General features: G+C 44.8%; 1 protein-coding gene across 8 annotated transcripts in view; it reads right to left on the minus strand.

The window, feature by feature from the left end:
* ANK1 (ankyrin 1) overlaps positions 1 to 21,070 on the minus strand; it is a 131,440-nt gene that overhangs the window by 94,116 nt on the left and 16,254 nt on the right. For all 8 annotated transcript variants that reach the window (XM_054997655.1, XM_054997654.1, XM_054997653.1 and 5 more), the window contains exon 2: positions 9,829 to 9,930. In XM_054997655.1, coding sequence (XP_054853630.1) covers positions 9,829 to 9,930 — 102 coding nt within the window. The remainder of the gene's footprint in view (positions 1 to 9,828; positions 9,931 to 21,070) is intronic.

A 21,070-nucleotide genomic window follows, 5' to 3' on the forward strand; every position in this document is an offset into this window, starting at 1 on the left:
AGCACTCCAGAATACTCCCACGTCATACTGGGAACAATGTCATTCCCAGAGCAATACAGAAGCACAGAGTCACGCCAGGTGCCGATTTGATTAAAAAACAGCTCCAAACTCTAGACTGGGAGCTGATTTGTACCCAATTGGCCTCTGGCGTGACCTGTTGCTTCTGCATTGCACCAGGAATGACATTATTCCCACCCACTCCCGCAAGACTCCTGTACCTTGCTTTGAGCTGTGGGGGACCTGGCAATCCTAGTGAGAATGGAGGCGGAGTTGGGGCACTCATAGGCCCTTTGCCAAGCCTGGGCCCCCCAAACTCACTCCCCTAAATAGGACAACATTCACCATTCATAAACATGTTGTTTTCACTTAAATTTACTATTTAGTGAGTAATATTCTTTGCAAAGGTTTGTCTTTAATGAACTTGAAATCTTTGAGAGATGCTTGTCCTATCACTTGATTACGCCGTGACTCAGCAATAAGTGAGCATGGTATAAATTGTGCAAATGCAGCTTTTTGAAAAAACAACTTTTATTTACTGGGAGCAACAAGCCTTAACAGCCATTTCAGATGGTTCACTTAGCAATAAATTGTATGGTTGTTGTTTTTATAGCCATACTTGTATTAAGATAACAAAGCAGCAATAACTATTATTCTATAGACTTCTGGCTACTTGAGATCACCCAATTCTTTTAGAATGGCAAATCTTGCTTTCTATAGTACCCAATATGGCTAGTTTCTTAAAGCAAAAACTCAACAAAGAAGTTATTTCCTTCATTATCCAATTCTGATTTTCGGGATTAGATCAACTGCAGCTGCTTATAATTCAGTAGGTCTAAAATGGAGTCCAGTGACCAGTTCCCCACTGACCCTGGCCATATACTGCAGGTAGACCACCTTATCTGCAGGCTATTTGTAAGAGACCTGCCCAAGTCTTGTGGCTCCTTGCCAGCAGGAAGCACCACGTGCCCTCCCATGGGCTAGGGTTGTCAGTTGCCCCAGGGGCCGAAGTGGGAGTGCAGAGAGCTGGGCAAAGGGAGACAGTGGGGTACTAACTTTCTGTGTGAACGTATAGAGCCCACGCGCCCCATTTGCAGAAGAATCCTGGTGTATGTTGAAATGCAGGTGAGTGAAAACTTCCCCTTTGGAGACAGTTTTCATTCCGGTCATCTTCAACAGACACATATGTACCACAACTCTTTCTTCCATCCCGTTGGAAAATGAGCGTGACGGAGAAGGGAGAGCGACTCAGTCACAGTGCATGCATGCGAGCTGAAGACGAGCGGAGTGAAAACTGCCTCCTAAGGAGTTTTTCACTCACCTCCATTTCAACGCACATCAGGATTCCTCTGTGACAGGGAAGTGCAGGAGCACATGCATGTGCTTCTCCCCAACCCTGTGCCTCCCCTCCCTCGTTGTCCAGATGAGCAAGGCTGGAGTGGTGGTGGTGGTGGCAGGTGGTGGCTGGGATTCCCCGCCTCCAGGCAGGAGGATGGCAATCCTACCACTTGCCCTGAGGCCAGCCCCTCTTGTCTCCACCCCTCTAGAATTCCTGCGAGATCTAAGCAGGAAGCTGCTGCCACGCCCATAGTTCAGCCGTGACTCACCTCTTTGTTTCCCCACTCTTATTATTTTTATTATGAGATTTTTTAGTCACCACTCACCCTAGGATCTCAAGGCAACTTCCAACGTTTAACAATATAGTAAGTTAAAACCAACATAAGAACAGATAATAAAATTAAAATTAAATTGAAATATTAAAACACATGGCTCAGCACCATACCACTATCCGGACCAACCCCCAAACATCTGGTTAATCTCCAAAGACCAATCTGAACAATTTGGCCTTGCATGCTCTGCGGAAATGCAACAAATTTGACAGGGCCTAGGGGTCAACAGAGAATTTATTCTACAGGGAAGGGGCCACAACTGAGAAGCCCCTTCTTCCCCTCCTGACAGCTAAGCAAACTGTCCTGGGGCTGGGCACCTGCAAGAGGACTCAAGAAGATGACCGAAGGAAGTGTGGGGAGTTATAGCGGGAGAAATGGTCCCATAGGTACGAAGGTCCTAGACTGTGAAGGGCTTTAAATGTTAGCACCAACACCTTGAACTGGATCCAGAGACTAACTGGAAGCCAGTTCAGCTCCCACAAAACTGGAATGATATGAGCTGACCATGACCTGGCAGCTGCATTCCAAACCACCTGCAGTTTCCAAAGCGTTTTCAAGGTAGCCCTACATGGAGTGAATTACAGAAATCCAGTCTGGAGGTGATAGTTGCATGTATCAGTGTGGTTAAGTCAGACCCAAACAAAAAGGGAGCCTGCTGGCAAGCCTTGCATAGGTGAAAAAATGCCAACCGCATTACCACTGATCAGCAGTGGGCTGCTAAATACTGCTGATCAGCAGTGGGCTGCTAAAGTGCTAGTCACGGCCAATCAGCTGGCTAGTGGGCATCACCTTCAAGGCACCACTTTTATTGCTGAATTAGTGAGTGGAAGTCAAGGGTGGCTACTTTGGAGACCAGGAGCCCTCGAGGACCCAATGACTCTATTGTTACAGCTGACATACTTTCCTGCTGTATTTTTATTAACGTGCCAACATTGCCCTTATAATGTGAGTGGCAGGCTTGGTTCAGAAGTATCATAAAATCACAGTTTAATTATGATTCGTTTGAGAAACCAGGATTTGGCTTGCAGATGATCATTCTAATTCTTATTTGCCTTGAGAAATGCTGGTTTCATCACCTTTCGTTGCTTCTTCACCTCACCCACAGAGACCCAGTTGGTATCCTGCCAGCATTGGTGAACAAGTCACATACAACACGTGAAAAAAACACAATTGAATCGAGCCATGGTTAATAAACCTGCTTCACACTACAAGTTTCAGATTCTGGTCTGATACATTCCAACTAACCATAGTTAGTGAAGCAGCCCATGTTCAGAGACCCACATTAACCATATTTATGGTTAATTAACCATAATTAAACCATGGTTCTTATGACATCTGAACCAAGCCTGTGCTCTTCAAATGGGCTTTGTTTTACTCTATTTAATATTGGTTTAGTCATAAAATTAGTAACATATCAAAATTGGAGTGTGTGTGTGTGTGGGGGGGGGTTAATCTACTAGATATTCTGGAGGTTTTTTTAGGGGAGGGGATCTTGGGATCTCACAAAATGCCTGGCCTCACCATCCTGCAAAGCTGGCCCTCTACCTATGTTCTATAGTATATCTCACATAGTAAGGCTGCAATCCTATGAACAGTTCCTAAAAAAGTGAAAAATGCATTGAACTTATGAGCATTACTTCTGAGTAAACATGAACATGATTGGACTGCTCATAAATGTTAAGTAGTAGGAACTGGAGAGGAGGGAAGTTGGAAATGGAACTGTGCCCTTCTTCCCACAGAGCATGTGGCTGGCTTGAGTCATTTGAAGTTATTTGCCTTCCAGGCACTAACAGCCTGATCACGAGGCAAGATCTGGATATGCAATGAAAAGCAGCAGAATGGGAGACAAAGAGATCTGATCCACAGTCCATAATGTTCTTGCACGTTTCTCTCATTCACCTCAATGAGGCTGATGCAGGAGAACTTCCCAGCGGGCTAAAAATTAATTAGGATGAAGGGGAGGTACCATTTGGATTCTGACCACCACAGATACCAATATTTCATGTGCTGGCTCACACCCAGGATTGGAAATGGGGGAAGAGATGGTGCTATGTGGGATGAGTAAGTTGTGTAAACTAAGTATTTGATTTAATTTGAGGTTTTGCAGAACCGCATGTAAGTACATCAGGTTTACTGTTGTGAATGTGGTACACACACAGGGGGAAATATGATCCCAACAGCCAATGTGTCTGAATCGGGCAAAAATTCAATATACAAAGTTAACTATCCCCAGCTCCACTGAAGGAAAGTCAATTGTTCAAAAATAGCCAATATATGGAAAAGTTCTTCACTATACAGTAACAGTTTATACAGATGACAATTTTTATCTTTTTTTGATGAAGAATCAGGGCAATCTTCCATCAGAAACATCACCCTGAAGAAGACAACTGACTGTGTGATTCAAAAGCTTCCGTATATCAAAGAAGAGTTGGCACAACGGTCATATAGTCAACTATTATCCACTGGCCACCTATTGTTTTGACTGTGGCAAAATCTTTTACAAGGCTCAACAGAGCACCAGCATCATTTTGGCATTAACAAGGGCAGGAGTGAGAGATGCTTACCCCACAGCCTTGAAGAAACTGGAGGCATGCCTAGCAGCAGAACAGCTTCTTCTACTAGCCATCTACTTTGGCTGCAGCTAACTCTGGTCAGGAATGGCAGTAATTGAAAGTAAAAGATGATGGCCCAGGCCAATCCATGTAAATTCTTTACCGGTTTGTTTTAAAAGTTAATTTTGTTATTTCACAATAACCATTATTGAATTTGTTTCTGTAATTAGCATAAGGACCAAACACAATGATGCTTCCAGACTGGAGGCTGAGCTTGATTGTTTGATGGGCTCAGAAACCAGGGCCAGAATGGCAACCTCTGAGGCCATCTACTCCCCCCCCCCCCGCTCCCTGCAGTGACAATCCCTTACATTTTTGGTTTTTTAAAAACACAAGCTAAACTGTAGGCAAAAAGGAAAGTGTAAATTTTAAAATAGAAAAGGAAGGAGGAGAAAGAGAGGTGGATGGATGGACTGACGAACGGACAGACAGACAGACCTGGCTTCAGAAGTCAGTACAGAACAAACAGCTGCAAAATATAGAAATACAGTGCAGGCAGAGGAGAAAAAAGCATTCCTCAAGCTATAACCATAGAGGAGTATGTTCAGGAAAAGGGGCAGAGAGTCACCAGAAGAGAACTGAGGGCAGCAAGGCCTCCTTTTAGAAGGCAGATCTTTGGTGAGAAGACAGATGGTAGAAGTCCCTGTTGTGAAAAGACATGTAGAGTAAGGAGAGGCTAGAGTGATCAAGTGAGCCTGGTTTAAGCTATTCCGCTTCTCAGACGTGGGTAAAGACTTTTTAAACAGACTTTTGTCAGCATGTATTGCTGTAGGTATGGGTGGACAATTGTTGATGCTGATATCTGGATTGTAGCTATCAAATCAAATACACAATATTACCTACATGAACGCTCATGTTCTTCCAATAAAAAAATCTATTTTGTATTGAAGTTGCAACTGGACTATTCTAGTAAGTTCTTTTCAATAAAGACTAACAGGCCTGTCCTCTTATAATTTCCTATTATATGGTGCCGCACCTTGCTTTTTTCCCCTCATAAAAGGAATGGTGGTAAGTGTACAAATGAGTAAATATATTTTCCGGGTGAAAAGCTCACATATTCCCCTCCTTTTCACACCTCTAACAGTCATCTAAGGAAAACTTACAGCTGTTGTACAACTTGCCTGTTTAAACACATAAACACACAGTGGGCAGAAGGTTGTCATTCCCAGAATGCACTGGATGTGAATGTGATACTATTAAACCACACTGTTGTCCCTCCCCCCAGCTCCCGAATTTTTCCTACTGTAGTGAGCTTTGAGAGATTGGGAGCATCTTGGATAGCTATTTATTTTTGGCCACTGACGGGTAAAGAAATGTACCTCGGAGCTGTGTGAACACAGCTGTAGTTTTGTTATCCTTCTTCCTTCACTTTCTGGGGCCTCAGCCCTGTTTAATGCTACACCTCTCCTTAATGAGCACAACAGTCTCTCCCAATTAAGGACAGCCAGCAGCTGCCTTGAGAATCAAGGGTGCTGCCATGCTGGGGCCTGTGTGAGTGAATGAGAAAGACTCTTCAGTGTAACTTTTTCTTCTACAATTGTCATAATACAGCTTTGATGTGCAAAGGTGGACCTGCTATGAGGCTGTTTCAGGAAAGAGATTTGGGGTGGACTGAAGGGTAAAGGGCACACAAATGAGAGGCAGGTCTAACCCACACAAGGAATTCTCCAGTGCAAGTCACACTGAAACGAAATGGAGTTGCCCAACACAATCATTTCAGTGAAGTTTTCTCAGGAAAATGTCCCACTGATTTAAGTCCGACATTCATTAGTGGTAGAGGAGTACCACTGGGATTTACGTAAGAGTGAATGATTTGCAAACTGACTTGCTCAATGATCTTTCCAGCACAATCATATTACCAGTTTGACTCCACACATGTACACATTCTTCTACTGATGTATTTCTCTGTGGCAAGCAACACTTTGTCAGAACTGGCTCAGAGTGTACACAACAGTGACCCACAGCCCTAGAGTAAAAGTCCAGGGGAAATCAAAACTTTTCTCATCACCTGCTGTCTCTGAGGGCAGAGATTTGCTGGCATAGCAGAGGTGGAAAATTCTTCCAAGGTAAGAACAGAAGCACATGCCTCAGCGTTCTGTAATTCTGCAAAGAAGCGACCAGGTGGAAACAACGGGGCATATCAAGACCATGGGTTTCAGCCGTTTCCCCTCTCCAAGGAATAGCAGTTCTGCAAGGGGATGCTCGGGACCTCAAGGAGACCATTCTCAGCAGCCTTCCCAAACTACAATTCCCAAAATTCTTTAAGGAGAAGCCCTGAAAAGGTACCATGACCCCAAACCAACTCATGTTCAACATGTGACCTGATGCTTACCTTTAAAATAGTGAGGGGGGGACAAACTGTCTCCCAAGCATAGACAGAGGGAGAAAGAGCATCATCAGTCCCTCTCTTCAGGAATGATAACGATCCTCCTGCTTCCACATACGCTCGAGAACCAATTTTCACCCCCACATACACACTATTTGTAAAGGTAAGTGGTAGGTACCATGTTAAACTTGAGTTAGGTTGGGGTTTCCCTTATCCTCAACTCATGTTTAATGTATTGTCTGATTGCTCTTTAAACTTGGTGGCAAATCCCTCATTTGAGTATTTTTGCTATAGACAGATCCCTGGCAGATAGAGCCCTGGGGAAAGCTAGGTTGGTGTGCCTAAGACTGGATAGCATCATGTGGCTTGTCAAGATGCCACCTTCTAGCATTTCTAGTTGAACCATGTACCTCACAACTGTGAGAAAGCATCCTTCAGAAAGTCCATGCAAAGCACAAAGAACAGTTTGTTCCAGGTGCACCCTTCAGCCCCATCTCAAGAATCAAAGCTTTCATTTTTGAAAACACACACCAAGTTTCTGGCCTTATGATTGTGAAAATAGTATGTGAGAATTCCTGTGCTAAATCTTCAGGGGGGGGGGGAGGAATTCCAGTGGGCAGATCCGGTGCCCTGCAGAGATTCTTGCCTTTGAGTTGCAGAAGTGGAGTAAAATATGCCCAAGAACAATTTTTATGCAAACTTCATTAACCTGCAGAGTTTATACAAATTGGAGAATACAGATGTGCTTGCCCAGTGATTATTTTGTGGGGGCGTTGATCCAATTATACTTCCACCTGGAAGATTTCTTCCACCCTGGTTGTTGAATAGGAGCAGTGTTTTACAGACCATGCACATATCATTGTTTTCCATCCATACACATTCTGTCGCCTTTCACGGTTTCCAATGATTTGCATCCATCTTCCCAGAAATTTCAGCATCAATGTGCATTCCCTAATAAAGTGGATGGGAAGCAGCAGATTTCTGAAGCTCCCCATTCACATCTCATGCCATTTTCCATCCCTATCCACGCCAACCATTTCCCACCCACTCCTGGTTACTGGGGGTCTTTTTGCTGACTTTAAAAAAATCAGTAGTAAGTTTATCACCATAGCATCATCACACTACACTGATATACTTACTAGTGTGTGTGTTTTTTTAAGGTGGCAAAAACTCTACAATGGCATGGGAGAAATGGCACACACAAGGAAACAGGGAGGAAAGAGTGGAGAGTGCTCTGTGTGGACACGCCATCATTTCTTCATTCATAGCAGCAATGAGTTTGCAGCAATGAGTTTGCAGCTAGCCCTCTGCACCTCCAGACTGTCTATCCAGATAACTGCCAGCCCTTGGCTATGAACACCGGACATCTGCCTTAAACTCACAGAGCCCCCTGGACAAGCCTCAAGGGCAGAGAGTGTGAAGGGAATGTAAAAGAGCTGCTTTCCATGCAAGCCCACTTCCCTTGTGGGTCTGAGGAGACCGTCAAAGTGGCTCCCAATGTTGCTATTGTGATATAGTGCATTTGGATAAGAGAGGTGAGTCACTGTCTGACTGTGCCGGCATCCCCACCTCCGCCTCTGAATACAGGTGGTGAATGCAAAATGCATTCTCCTACAGTGAAGGGCTCATCTCTGTCTGCCCCTGTGCTGGACAAAGAGAAAAGGCCTGACTCCAGAATATTCTATGCTGCAAAAATAGATCTGTTCCTGGGCACTAATCCCTCCACATAAGATTCCAAGGAGGAAATATTAACTGAACACATATACTGGCTCTCAATCTGTTTCCTGGTGCCATTCAAAGGGTGTAGTGCTGTTAAATCCCTACATGGCTTGGGACGAGCATACCCAAAGAACCGTCTACTCTCTTACAAACCTATCTGACTGCAATAGTCATCTTTTTGAGGGCCCTCCTTCAGGTGCCCTTGTCTTCTAAGACTAGGTGCGTGGTAACTGGGAAGAGGGCCTTCTCGGTTGTGGCACCAAGACTCTCCCCAGGGCAACTCATCTGTCCCCTTCTTTTGCCATCTTCCCCCAGCAGGTGAAGACTTGTTTCATTTAGTGATCCATCCTTCCTGCCCTACATTTTAATTGTGGTCTTTATGCTTTCATATGTGTAGAAAGGTGGACTATAAATGACATAAATTTTAGCTTCGATTTTAATTCTTTTGATGATGTATTTTTGTTTGATTTTAATGTTTTTTAAGATGTGTTTTCATAATGCTTATTTTACGTTAGCCACCTTCGTGGCCTTGACTTTCTGCATGCAAATCAGCTGCTCTATCTTCTGACCTACAGGATAGCCTACAATTGCAAAGAAGCTGCCCGTTTCTTGATCTGAGATCTGATTGAGCAAATATCTTATTGTGTGTAGTTGGTAGAGCAGAACTGTGCCAAAAAGTTTGGGAAACAGGACTAGATGCCCATATTCTCATGACACTGAATTCTGCATTAGCTGCTGCACCTATGTAGTATCATATACATTGCCTTGATCTAGTTCTGCTAGGCCTAAGGCTAATCCACATGGTACCTAAGTAGGGTTGCCAATCTTCAGGTGGGGCCTGAAGCTCTCTCAGAATTACAACTTATCTCCAAACTACAGAGATCAGTTCTCCTGGAGAAAATGGCTGCTTTCACAAGTGGACTGTATGGTATTATAACCCCCTGAGGTCCCTCCCCAAATCCTGCCTTCCCCAAATATCTAGGAACTTCCCTTCCTGGAGGCAGCCCTATAACTAAGCTTATTCTGGTTTAGGCATCTGTAATGTGGTATGTATAACATTGAAAAGATCATCTCCTTTCACTCCAAGATATTTACATGCAGATCTAGGCAATCCATAAAAGGGTAGCCATCTGGAGGAGGTACACTAGTCGTAGATGCGTTTGACCCAATTATGGTTATGCAAGCCGTGAATTAAAGGCACTCAACAAATAGTCTCAGGGACACTCCACTTATTATTTCTTTACCTAAACCTGAGCTTACATTGAAAATTGTTTGTGCAATTGAACCTTGGGATGTTTTAACACCCCTTAAGGGACAGAGTGAAGGCAGACAGTAGTTCTACGTCCATCACAGCACCCTCGAACAACAAAAGTTGGAGGAAAACAAAGCCACCCAAATTGCTTTGAATGGGATATGGGATCTGTGAATCACGGACTGCTCTAGTCAAGAAGACCAACCCAAGGAATAGAGGATGAATAGTGCTGGTGAGAAACACATGGCTTACCTGATTGCAGGTGTTAATATCCACGCCATTCCTCAAGTGATCCAATGCTTTATCCAGGTTCCCAGATCGCGCCGCCCGAAGAAAGCTGGTCGCAGCATCGGCCTGGGAAGGAAGAGAGAAGAGCAACAGTCAATAGGAGTATCTTGCTGTGCTAGGCCTAGCTTCCACTTGCTAGGCCTAGGCCTAGCTTCCACTGAGGTAGCAGACTTGTATTTGTGCTATGTCACTTCAGATGGGTGTTACAGGAATTCTTCCCCACATTAAAAAAACACTCTACATATAGAACACTAATGCGTCAGGGAGAACAGCCTGACATTAGCTGTCTCTCTCAATATAATAGTTTTTTACTTGGAGAAACGTTTCTTTACAGGCCTAGGTGCTTTTGTTTCTGGGACTGCTGTTGCAAAGGGAAATAAATGTTTAATTCTGAATTCTGATGAGAGTGCTTTAAAAAATCACCCTTCGCCTCCCGGATACACAGTCTCTGTAGCAGACAACCGTCCACTGGGGGTGGCAATTGGTTGTATTTTGGTGATGGTCCTCAAAAACCAGGACCCAGCCCTGAACACAATATGCAGGATGCCTTTCAGCATCTTGGCCTGCATGGATTCAATTCAGATAATTGAAATAAACAAGATCTTTAAAGGAAAACATGTTCAGAGTAAAAGGAATGAGTCAGAAGTGTGAAACCACCAGTTATCTTTTGATGCCAAGCTGACAGTATGCATCAATGTTTGACCAGCATTTCAACTAAAAATACATATTATAGAAATATGGGCTGCCTGTGAAAATGGCAGTCCTGTGTGGCTCTCTGTTATAGGGTTTCCAAGTCTCCTGCTATGGCAAGAGATCTCCCACTAGGCTTTCACACTGCTGCTTCTTCAGGCTGCAGGAGATTTTTTTTAAAATACTGCTCATGAAAAGGCATCACTTCCAGAAAAAAATCAGAAGTTATGTCAGATCACATGCTACAACTACACCCCCTATGTCCCTGCCCCCAATCTCCTACCAAGTGGCAGCCATTGGCTGGCAACCATACCTATGTAATGATCAATACAACTTCCTTCATGTCCTGATACCACTATGTAGCATGTTCCTCATCCTGTATCCTTGGGTAGCACTGGAGGGGCCTGGGTGGCCATGTTTTGGGGGTAGAAAGGTGGGATATAAATTTTATTTAATTATTTACTTCATTATTAACCCCCCCCCTTCTCTCCGTTGGGGACCTTAGGTGACTTACACAATTCTTTCCTCCATTTTATCTTCACAACAACCCTGCGAGGTAGGTTAGGCTGAAAGTGTGTGACTAGCCCAAGGCTACCCAGCAAGCTTCCATTTCAGAGTGGGGATCTGAACCTGGTAATTCCAGATTCACGTCTGACACTCTAACCATTATACCACATTGCCTCTCAATTTTGTAAATAAATTTTGTATTTAAAAATGTGCTCATGTGATGATATCATGACATGGAATAAATTATGTTACAGATGATGGCGAGGAAAAGCTTGACACAGGGCTGCCATTTTCAGCAGGAGTCCTGTTTTTCATATAAAATACAGTTTTAATCTCAAGGAATAGTTCCTTGAGGCCTGCTTTAGCCAGAAGGAGTGTTCCTTCATCTCCTCTGATTAGAAATAAACCCAACATTTTTAATTTTGGGTTTCAACTTTTACTTTTGAAACTTCAAACATTTTCAATGTTTTCAAATATTTGAAATCAATTGCATTAAAAAATAAAAGGCATATTCACAGAGCCAGTGGAGCATAATAATTAGCACAGAAGATCATGGAGTTACAGGTTCAAATCCCTGCTGAACCATGAAGCTTGGGCCAGTCACCCTCTCTTAGTCAAACCTACCTCAAAGGGGTTTTGTGAGGATAAAATGGAGAAGGCAAAACCATGTTTACTTCCCTGAACCCTTTGAAGGAAAAGTAGGATAAAAATTTTAACAGGTAGACAATAATATCATTGCAGGAATACCATTCTCAAGCACACAGATTATTAAATTAATACCATTCACAAGGAAGGAACTAAAATATATCAAAACATGCAACTCTGTGATGCCATTTTCTACCTCTTCACAATAAATAGATTTCAATAAAACTTAGACTATATTTTCCAATCCAAAATCTAATTAAGGGACTCATTATGAACATGTCTTTTTTTTAGTGGTTTTGTGTATTTTGTTTAAAAGCTGTTAATTTCATTAGTTTTGCTGTATGCCAGAACATATTGTACCATTTCCATTACAGAAGGAATCTTCCATTTAGATACAATTAAAGGCCAAACTAGAAAAGACACTGGGAGACTCATAAATGGCACTCCCACGTGGTTTTTAATGGTAAATAGCATCCATGAGGATTGGGGATTCTGATTCAGACAGAAACTAGAGTTTGTGTGTGAAGGTGGTGGTGGTATAATATTCGTACACACTGCTCGAACATTTTCTCAGTCTCAAATACCTCTTTGAAACTGGTATTTGCCCATGTGGAGGCAACGTACTGGGGAGGGGGGGGCGTTACTGGATTGATTCAGTTATGGCTATATAGTGTATAGCCATATATACACTTGATTTCAAAGTAACCTAATAGTGCTATGGGGTTCCACAGGCCCCATGCTATCTAATATGAAATCACTGGCAAGGGCTGTCCAGATACATTCAGATGATACCCATCTCTATTTTTCCTTTTCATCAATCAGAAAATGTGATGGATATGCTGAATGGCATGCCTGGAGTCAGTATGAGACATGATGACAAATGTATTAAATAAACTGAAACTCAATCTGGACAGGATAGAGGGTTTGCTGGTGAGCAGCCATCCAGGCCAGTGAGGTGGCTTGTGGCCTGTTCTGGACAGAGTTGGACTCCTCCTTAAGGGCTAGGCTCACCACTTGGTGGGGATGGGGAAGAACTTGTCAATCCAACCTTATCTTTGGATGCTAAAGCAGCTTCCATGGCTCAAAGGTATTTTAATCCATTTTAATCGCTATGCCAATTTAATCACTATGCCAGAAAGGAATGACATTCCCTCCATAATCCATGTTCTCGTCATGCCAAGGTTATATTATACTGTACCTAGGGTTGCCTTCAAAGACCTTCCACAGGTCCAAAATGTTGATGGAAAAATCCATGACAAGGCCACATAGGGTTGCCAGCCCAAAGCTGACAACCAGTGGGAAACCTACATCAGTGCAAGAGCCCTCTTTAGTGATGTCATAACATCGCTAGCAGCACAATGACATCACTTCTGGCACAACCTGGAAGGGATGTTATCATGTGGACAGATGTTCTAGAATTGGCCCAAAATTCTATGGTTAATCCACAGTTTTAGATGAGTACTAGAGTGTCACCCAACATGATAGCATTGCTTCTGCGTCATACTAGAAGTGACATCAAAGTATCAGTGGAACAATGATCCCCCCATTTCTCCCAGCATTTTCTCTCTGCCACCCAGAGAGGTCTCCTACTGAAGTGGGAACTGGCCTTCCGAGGTCCACACCACAATGCTGCATGACTTTTAATGGCTTTCATTTAGCTTCTGGACATAATTCAAAGTGCTGATTTGTGCCTATAAAACAGTCTGAGCTTGGGGTAACTGCAGGACAACCTGTTCGCCAACAAACCTGCCTGCTCACTTAGATCATCTGCCCTCATGATCTGTGGCAGAACATAAGAACAATATAAGTCCTGCTGGATCAGACCAGTGGTCCACCTAGTCCAGCATCCTGTCTCACACAGTAGCCAACTAGTTTACTATGGAGGACCAACCACAGGTCACAGAGGCCCAAGGCCTTCCCCTGATGTTGGCTCCAGGCACTTGTACTCAGAGGTTTGCTACCTCTGAATGTGGAGATTTCCCTTAGTCACCATAGCTATTAGCCGGTGATGATCCTATCCTCCATAAATTTGTCTATTCCCCTTTTAAAGCATGTGGCCATCACTACAACCTCTCGCAGTGAATTCAACATCTTAATCACTCATCGATTAAAAAGTACTTCCTTTTGTCTATCCTGCATCCGTTGCCCATTAACTTATCAGATGCCCCAAAGTTCCAGTATTTGGGCAAAGGGCGAGAAAGTTCTTTCTTTCCACTCTCTCTGCCCCATGCATGTTCAAAGAGCTGTAAGATCCTGGTTTGGGAATTTCCCCTTTTTCTCATATTGAGAAAATCAAGGTAAGATTCTCTTCCTAGGTAAAAGAGGAGGATTTAATGTCCAAACAAGCATATTTTCTGTAAACCCTTTGAAGTCATCCCAAAATCTCAGAAAATCATTTACCTCCCTGTGCTTTCAAACAATGCCGACAGCTTTACTTACAGGAAGATATCATCAAACCCCAATGGCTCTCCATCTCTGCATATGCGGTGCCTCAGTTCCTGAGGATCTTCTACATTACACCTTATTTTGTCCCATGTATGCAGAGGTTAGAGCTAAATTTCTTGCTAACTTGTTAGTGGGGCGTAACTTTACCTCTGTTATTGACAAATTAGTTTTTTTGTTATCTGATACTGATTCATTTGTCACTAGCAGAGTATCCCTGTTTGCCTTAGCTGCCAAAAAGATTAGGGCCAAGATTGTTTCCTCAGAAACCTAACTTTTCTCATAACTATCTGGTATTTATTAAGGTCCCATTTTAATTGTATTTTATTTTTATTATTTTAATAACTGTATTTTATGCTTGTAAGATAGATTTCTATTTTTACTGTTTTTAACTTTGTATTGTGACGGCCTTTGGCCATATACAATTAAACCTAATACTTAATACCCCTTGAAGAAAGCATACGCATTGACTTTCCAACATATTACTTCCACAAAGAAAAAAGCATACATACTGCCCCACATACTGAATGTTTTAGTATCCAACTAAGTTTTGCTTGCTTTGGGGTTTGCTGGAGACCAGCCTTGCTCACTCTCCACTTGAAGCCACTTACCCATAATCCTCTGACTCTTCTGGGATGCAGCTTGAAGAGGAGAGAACTTGTACTCACTTATACACTATTGATTGATCCATCTATCTAATTTTCTGTTTTGCTTTCTACTGTAACGTATTTCTCCAAGTTCAGTTAGAGAACAAAGCATTACAGCATCCGCTGGGACTTTCCAGCTCGATAATTCTTGACCACCAGCTGCCAGAGATTGGGTAGCACTGCCTGACATCCCGTTAATGAGAATAGGAAAGGAGTGGAAGACAGAAACACCGGAAGGCAGTGAGAAAGTCAAGCCTAGGTATTCCTAGAACTCAGGATCCAGTTGCTCCTGGGGCTACCAATTACTGATTGGAAGATACCTCCTGCATAGAACTGAAGTTCCGTCTCCAAACAAATGACAGAAGGATAGTATTTAAACACCTATGAGTTAAAACTTACCCATTCCCTAGCACTGATACTGAGCATTTAAAAACAAAAGTCCCCCCCCCCGCCCCGTTCTCTTTTAACTTACTGTTCAGGCAAGTCAATCCACCCAGATAGCAAAAGCAAGCGTAACGAAGTTCCAATGGCAGGCAATGCTCCTGGAGAGAAGAGGAGCTATTGCCATTTGGATATGCACTCCCACAGATTATCGCTCCCCCCTACAAAAGAAACATCTTGCACTCAACATTTGGGAACATTTAAAAGCAGGTGGATACTGGGTTGACAAATTATTTAAGCATTAAATAATGCTTATGATGGCGGCATTGTTGCTCAGGAACAAACTCCTCCAGTTATTGGGTCTTTTTTGGGGGGGGGGGTGTTCAGAAACCTGCAAAACCTGTTCAGAGATGACAGTGAGGCAAAAAGAAATGAGCACATACATAACAAGAAGCAAAGCCTTTGTCCAGCCACTTTGGACTCTTTAAAAGCACCATGTCTCTCTAAATCCTGCGAACAGACCCCACAGTCTCTGGGAGGTGTTATTTCACCCTGTGAAAACTGGTGGGGGTCAGGTCTGTTGCTGCTCCACTCTACTCTCCCCAAACAAAATAGACCAGATTGGAACTCTTGCATAAGCCTGCAGGAATAGAACCTTCACTGCCACACCGGAAGTGTGCCTGGCCCCCGGGGGGGGTGGGGACCAAGACACTTCGGCTATAATTAACCATGCACTTCCTAGATAGGATCTTAGGCCAAAATGAGAGGCCCCCGAGCTCAGGAGAAGAGCAAGATGGGGGAAGGATGAAAACTGTCAACACAGAAGGGAAAGGAATTTATGAATGGAATGGGACCTTTCACAGCCTCAAAGCATTTGGAACAGTTTTCCTTGCCCCTCCCCATCACCAACTGGAAGCTAGTAGCAAATAAGCCAGTTGAATGCTCAGACCTGGGTCCATTGCCTTCAGCACAGTAGCCCCCTTCCCCAAAAGTGATAGAAGTGGGAAGCATGGGAGTAGGGCAGAGGAACTGTCTGTCTCCTTGTTACAGCTTGCTGATACAGCATACCACAGAACTAGAAAGACAGCCACAATGAAACGTGCAAAGGTAAAACAGACCCTCACCTAACGCAGTCTAGGACTGAAAAACTGGAGGTGACAAGCAGGAGACCCATATAACCAACAGAAAACCAAGACTAAGGAAGCCGAACCAGAGCTAGCCCAAGTCATTTTGATATCTGAGGCAGAACAAATCTGAATGGCCATGTTTCTCCTACCATAATATCAGGCAAAATCCTTCCTTTTCATGGTATTCACATGATGGTGACCCGTTATTCCAAATGGCTTATTCTGAGTTAATATGGGCTTGGATCTCCTGGTAAATTTCAACTTAGGGAAGGGAGGTCGTTTTTGGCTGATTCCCTAACCCCTACAGACCCCCCCCCAAATGGTCCCTTGTGCTGGTCCTGAGCACCCCCTGTCCCCCAGGAGCAACATTTTGGGGAACAATTCTAGCGGCAGCAGGAAGGAGAGGAGGCAAAAAAGTTGACCCAGAGGCCTCTACAGTCCCACCTTGAAGTGGTACAGCTCATCTCGATGAGAACCAGACAGCGGCTGTGGTGTACATATGCTGGGAAATTGCAGCTAATTATTGCTTCCCCTATATGTACATACAGAAAAAGGCCCAAGTGTAAGATTGTCAGACCACATGTGGGTTTTGTATTAATCTTTCCATACGATCCTGAGGAAAAGTTTCCCAAGTACACTGGATATATACCAGATATATTACTACCTGCCCCGGAACCCTACTGGCAATGGAATGTAATTGCAGGCATTTCAGAAGACAGGTGAGAAGGTGCAAGGGGTGGGACATGAAAGCATGACACACACATGCCCATGCAACTATGACAGTAGCACAAGATCTTAAGTGCTCCCAGGCACCAGCAGGGCCGGCTCCAGCATCGCCGGCACCTGAGGCAGCTTAATGCTGTCTATGTGTGTGCAAACGCGAGCGCGCACGCACGCACAGGGAGCCTTCCAGACCTCCCATTCAGTTGGTCTGTGGGCCAGGCACAGCCGGCCGCCATGGCCGCCGGCTGCACCTGGCCCGCAGAGCAACTGAACGGGAGGCTGCTTGCTCAGCTGCCCCACGCTGCCGCCGCCAGCACGCACTCCTAGCCGGCAGCGGCAGCAGCAGCTCCATGGCGCACGCCCCTGCCCCCGGGTCGGCGCCCCTCCGGTGCCTTAGCGCCCTGAGGCGGCCGCCTCACTGGCCTCAATGGACAGGGCGGCCCTGGGCACCAGGAACTACCACACAGTCTGTTGTGTGGAAGAAGGTTCTGCATGAGCTATTTTGCATGGTGCTCTATAATGCTCCTGCAACCCAGTGGAAATTTCTAGAAGACAGCAGTTTCTACAGTAAGCAGAATTCTCTCTCTTTTCTTTTCCTTTAGGTTCTAATAAATGCATGCTTTAAATACTTGATTATCTGACCACACCTTCTTTTGTTGACCAGTCAAATGCCAACCCTCCCTGAACGTTTTAGTAACATTTTACAAAGAGGGAACGGTAGAAAAGAGTAGAAATCCAGTCATGATGGCGACTGGGACAGATAAAACTGGACCCTTTAGCAGGATTCAGACCAAAGGCTTGAGAGCTTCAGAGAAGGGCTAAGAACTATGGCTGGATGCCACTGATAGAGGAGGAGCAGGGCTTATTTTGAGGGGGAACGCGCCGAAACGCAGTTCCGGCAGTTCCCCAAAGAGGTCACATGTCAGGTGGCCCTGCCTACCTGACTTGGCCATTTGGGGCGTGTTACGGCCTGGATTGGGGCCAAAATGGCCCGGATTAGGCCTCTGGTGGTGGATCACTCTCCCGCTCAGCAGTGGCCTGATCCTGACAATTTTGGGCCCCTTTTCGGCCATTTTCAGTCCCTTTTTTCCATTTTGGGCCCAATTTCGGTGCTGAATGGTCAGGATTGGGTCCAAAACAGCCAGGATAGGTGATGTCAAGGGGCGTGGCATATGCTAATGAGTTATGCTAATAAGTTATGCTAGTGAGTTCTTCCCACTCTTTTTCTACAAAATGACCCCTGAGGAGGAGGAAATGGGCACTTCAGAGCCCTAGGTGGAAGGATATAACTGCACTCCCAAGTGAATGTTACAGGTTGTTCTTTCAGGTAGCTGACCATGAACAGATCTGGTTACAACAGTGATGCCTCGGACATGCCCAACTCCCCATTCATTTCAGCTACCTTCTTTTTCGCGTGCCTTAGGAACTACTTCACACATTATGAAATTAAGAACACAACAGCAGCCCTGCTGGACCATCAGGCCTGATGGATGGGCCACCTAACCTAGTTCAGCATCCTGTTTCCTAAAGTGACCAACTAGATGCTCACAAAAAGTGCACACGCTGGTCATGGAGGCCAAAGCCTCTCTCCATTACTGCCCTCAGCAATCCTCCCTTATTGCCTGCCCCCCACCCCAGGCAGCAAGTGGCATACAGAGCTAAACTGCCTCTGAACACAGAGGTCCTGTGTAGCCAGCATAGATAGTAGGCATTGATGGTGCTTTATGGATTTGTCTAATTTCCCTAGAAATTAGGGCACCTACATCTTGTGGCAGTGAATTCCATAAGTTAATTCATCCTTATGTAGTGGATATCGCTGTCTGATAATCTTGCATTAAAAAAATTTAATGTGCCTGCTTTGTACATGTGCTGGGCAGTTGCAGCTAATCATTGCTTCCTACTGCATGTAAATACCAAAAAAACCCCAAGCGTAAGACTGCCAGACCACATGTGGGTTTTGCATTAATCCTTCCATGTGCTCCAGAGGAAAAGTTTCCAAGTCAACCGGATATTACTGCCCCTGTGAACTCAGATCACCTACCCAGTTATGCCCCCCCCCCCCCCAATTCCCTACCCAAGCCATCCTCGGCACTTGCCTTTGTTCACAGCTCATTCAGCAGAGGCCAGTGTGACTTGGCCCCACTGGGTGATACCTACCATATGGGATTGGCTAAGGGTTCTGTGAACAGCTGCTGCAAGCAGAACCAGGATTTCTGTCCAGAGCGGTAAGCATGGTGTCCCACAAGGGTGGAGAAAGCAGAATGACTCTAGTGTTTGGCTTTCTGAACTGCTGGGGAAACAAACAGCTGGATACTGCAGTGTGGAAATGGATTTCGGAGCTCACAAGACAGGCATTGTACAGCCTTCAGCTTGCTAAGCTATTGTCTACCAGCAAGCAAGACCCCCCCCCCGCCCCCGGCCCCATCATGGCTCTGAACTTTTAAGAACAGTTTTGTAGTTCAGCAACTGGCAAGATCCAAGAGGCAGTTATCTGCTCCAGAAAATAATCAACTCAAAAAGAAGAGTTGCTGGCATGTCCTCCTATTGACACGTCAAAAAAGAGAGGCTTCCATAAAACACCTCAGCAATCAGCCCAGTGAGTTTCCCGAGGCTCTGAGACATGTAAACACATGCGCGCGCACACACACATAACGCACATACACTAAATGGCACAAGCTGAAATGCTATCACAGTCTAATTCTGACAGTAAGGTGCTTTCCAGGCCAGAGCAGAGCTGTTGGGGGAGACAGGGAAGGCAAGGAAGAAGAGTGAAAAGCAGAGAAGAGATTCTGCACAAAGCAGAAGCAGGTTGTATACTCACAGTCACAGCAGGGTCTGGACCGGACTTGCCCTGTCGTGCTGCCATAGCCCAGCACTCAAGCCGAAACCTGAGCTGGATCTCCTCCTCTCCCCTTCCTTCCTTTGCTATTCCCCACCTTTGGGTGAGCCAGAAAGTTGCATTGCATCCTGTCTAAAAATACAGGCTCCCTTCCTCCCGCCAGTGCAGCCTCTGCAGGGTGAGCCAGATGCTAATGGAATATGTTCCTTTTTTCCTCTCCCCATTATTATGTCAGGCAGGGATATTTAATAGCTGCCTGCCTCCCAGCAACAAGCTGCCGGCTGCCAACCCATGGCAGTATGGGTCATAGCTGCTAGTGCCAGTGCCACATGAGGAATGGGAGAACAGGGAAGCAGCTGGCAAAACTGGCATTGGCTGCCCAAGGGGAAAACAGACCCAGCAGCATTACTGTTCCCACTAATTAACTGCTAAAGACAGGGGGGAATTCTCCTGCACACACTCATTGCAATGAACAGGTGCTGTTCCAGCGCAATGCCATTCCTTGTGCAGAAGAAGTGCCCATTGGATGTTGTCTCACTACACAGGCACCTCTCCCTTAATAGTGCTCCCAACTGCTAGACTCACTGCCTGAGGCTGCTGCTTCACTATGGGGCCAGCTTTGGGGGGGGGGGAATCTGCACCACTCTTCTCTCATGCCCACTACACTACCCCTTCTATTCCTCCTCAATGCAAAAAGGAAGGAAGGAAGGAAGGAAGGAAGGAAGGAAGGAAGGAAGGAAGGAAGGAAGGAAGGAAGGAAGGAAGGAAGGAAGGAAGGAAGGAAGGAAAGGAGTCAATATAAACTGTGAAGCACACCAAAAACATTCACTGATTTGAGGATGGGAAAAAAACCTAATATTTTTGGGAGATTGGGGTTAATTTAGAAATACCCTAGACTTTGTTCAAACATACTTTTCTCCACATTAGGAACTGGTTTGGCCAGTTTGCAGCAAAAGCCAGCATGAAAGGCAGTTTCAGGTTTGAAATAGAGTCAGTACAATTGAGTTACTGCCGACAGAGCCTACTGAAGTCCATGGGCTTAGACTTGAGTAACTCTGCTTCTATGACTGAGTGTGATGGGAACTTAGGTCTCCCATCCAACAATCTTACCCTCCACAGTTTTCAGGCACCCATGATGTGACCCAGAAAACACCCTAAAAATCCTCAAAACAGTTTTATACTGGTATCTAAGCCAGCACCTGATT

This window comes from Eublepharis macularius, chromosome 14 (assembly GCF_028583425.1).
Source record: "Eublepharis macularius isolate TG4126 chromosome 14, MPM_Emac_v1.0, whole genome shotgun sequence".
In the NCBI taxonomy this organism is placed as follows: Eukaryota; Metazoa; Chordata; class Lepidosauria; order Squamata; family Eublepharidae; genus Eublepharis; species Eublepharis macularius.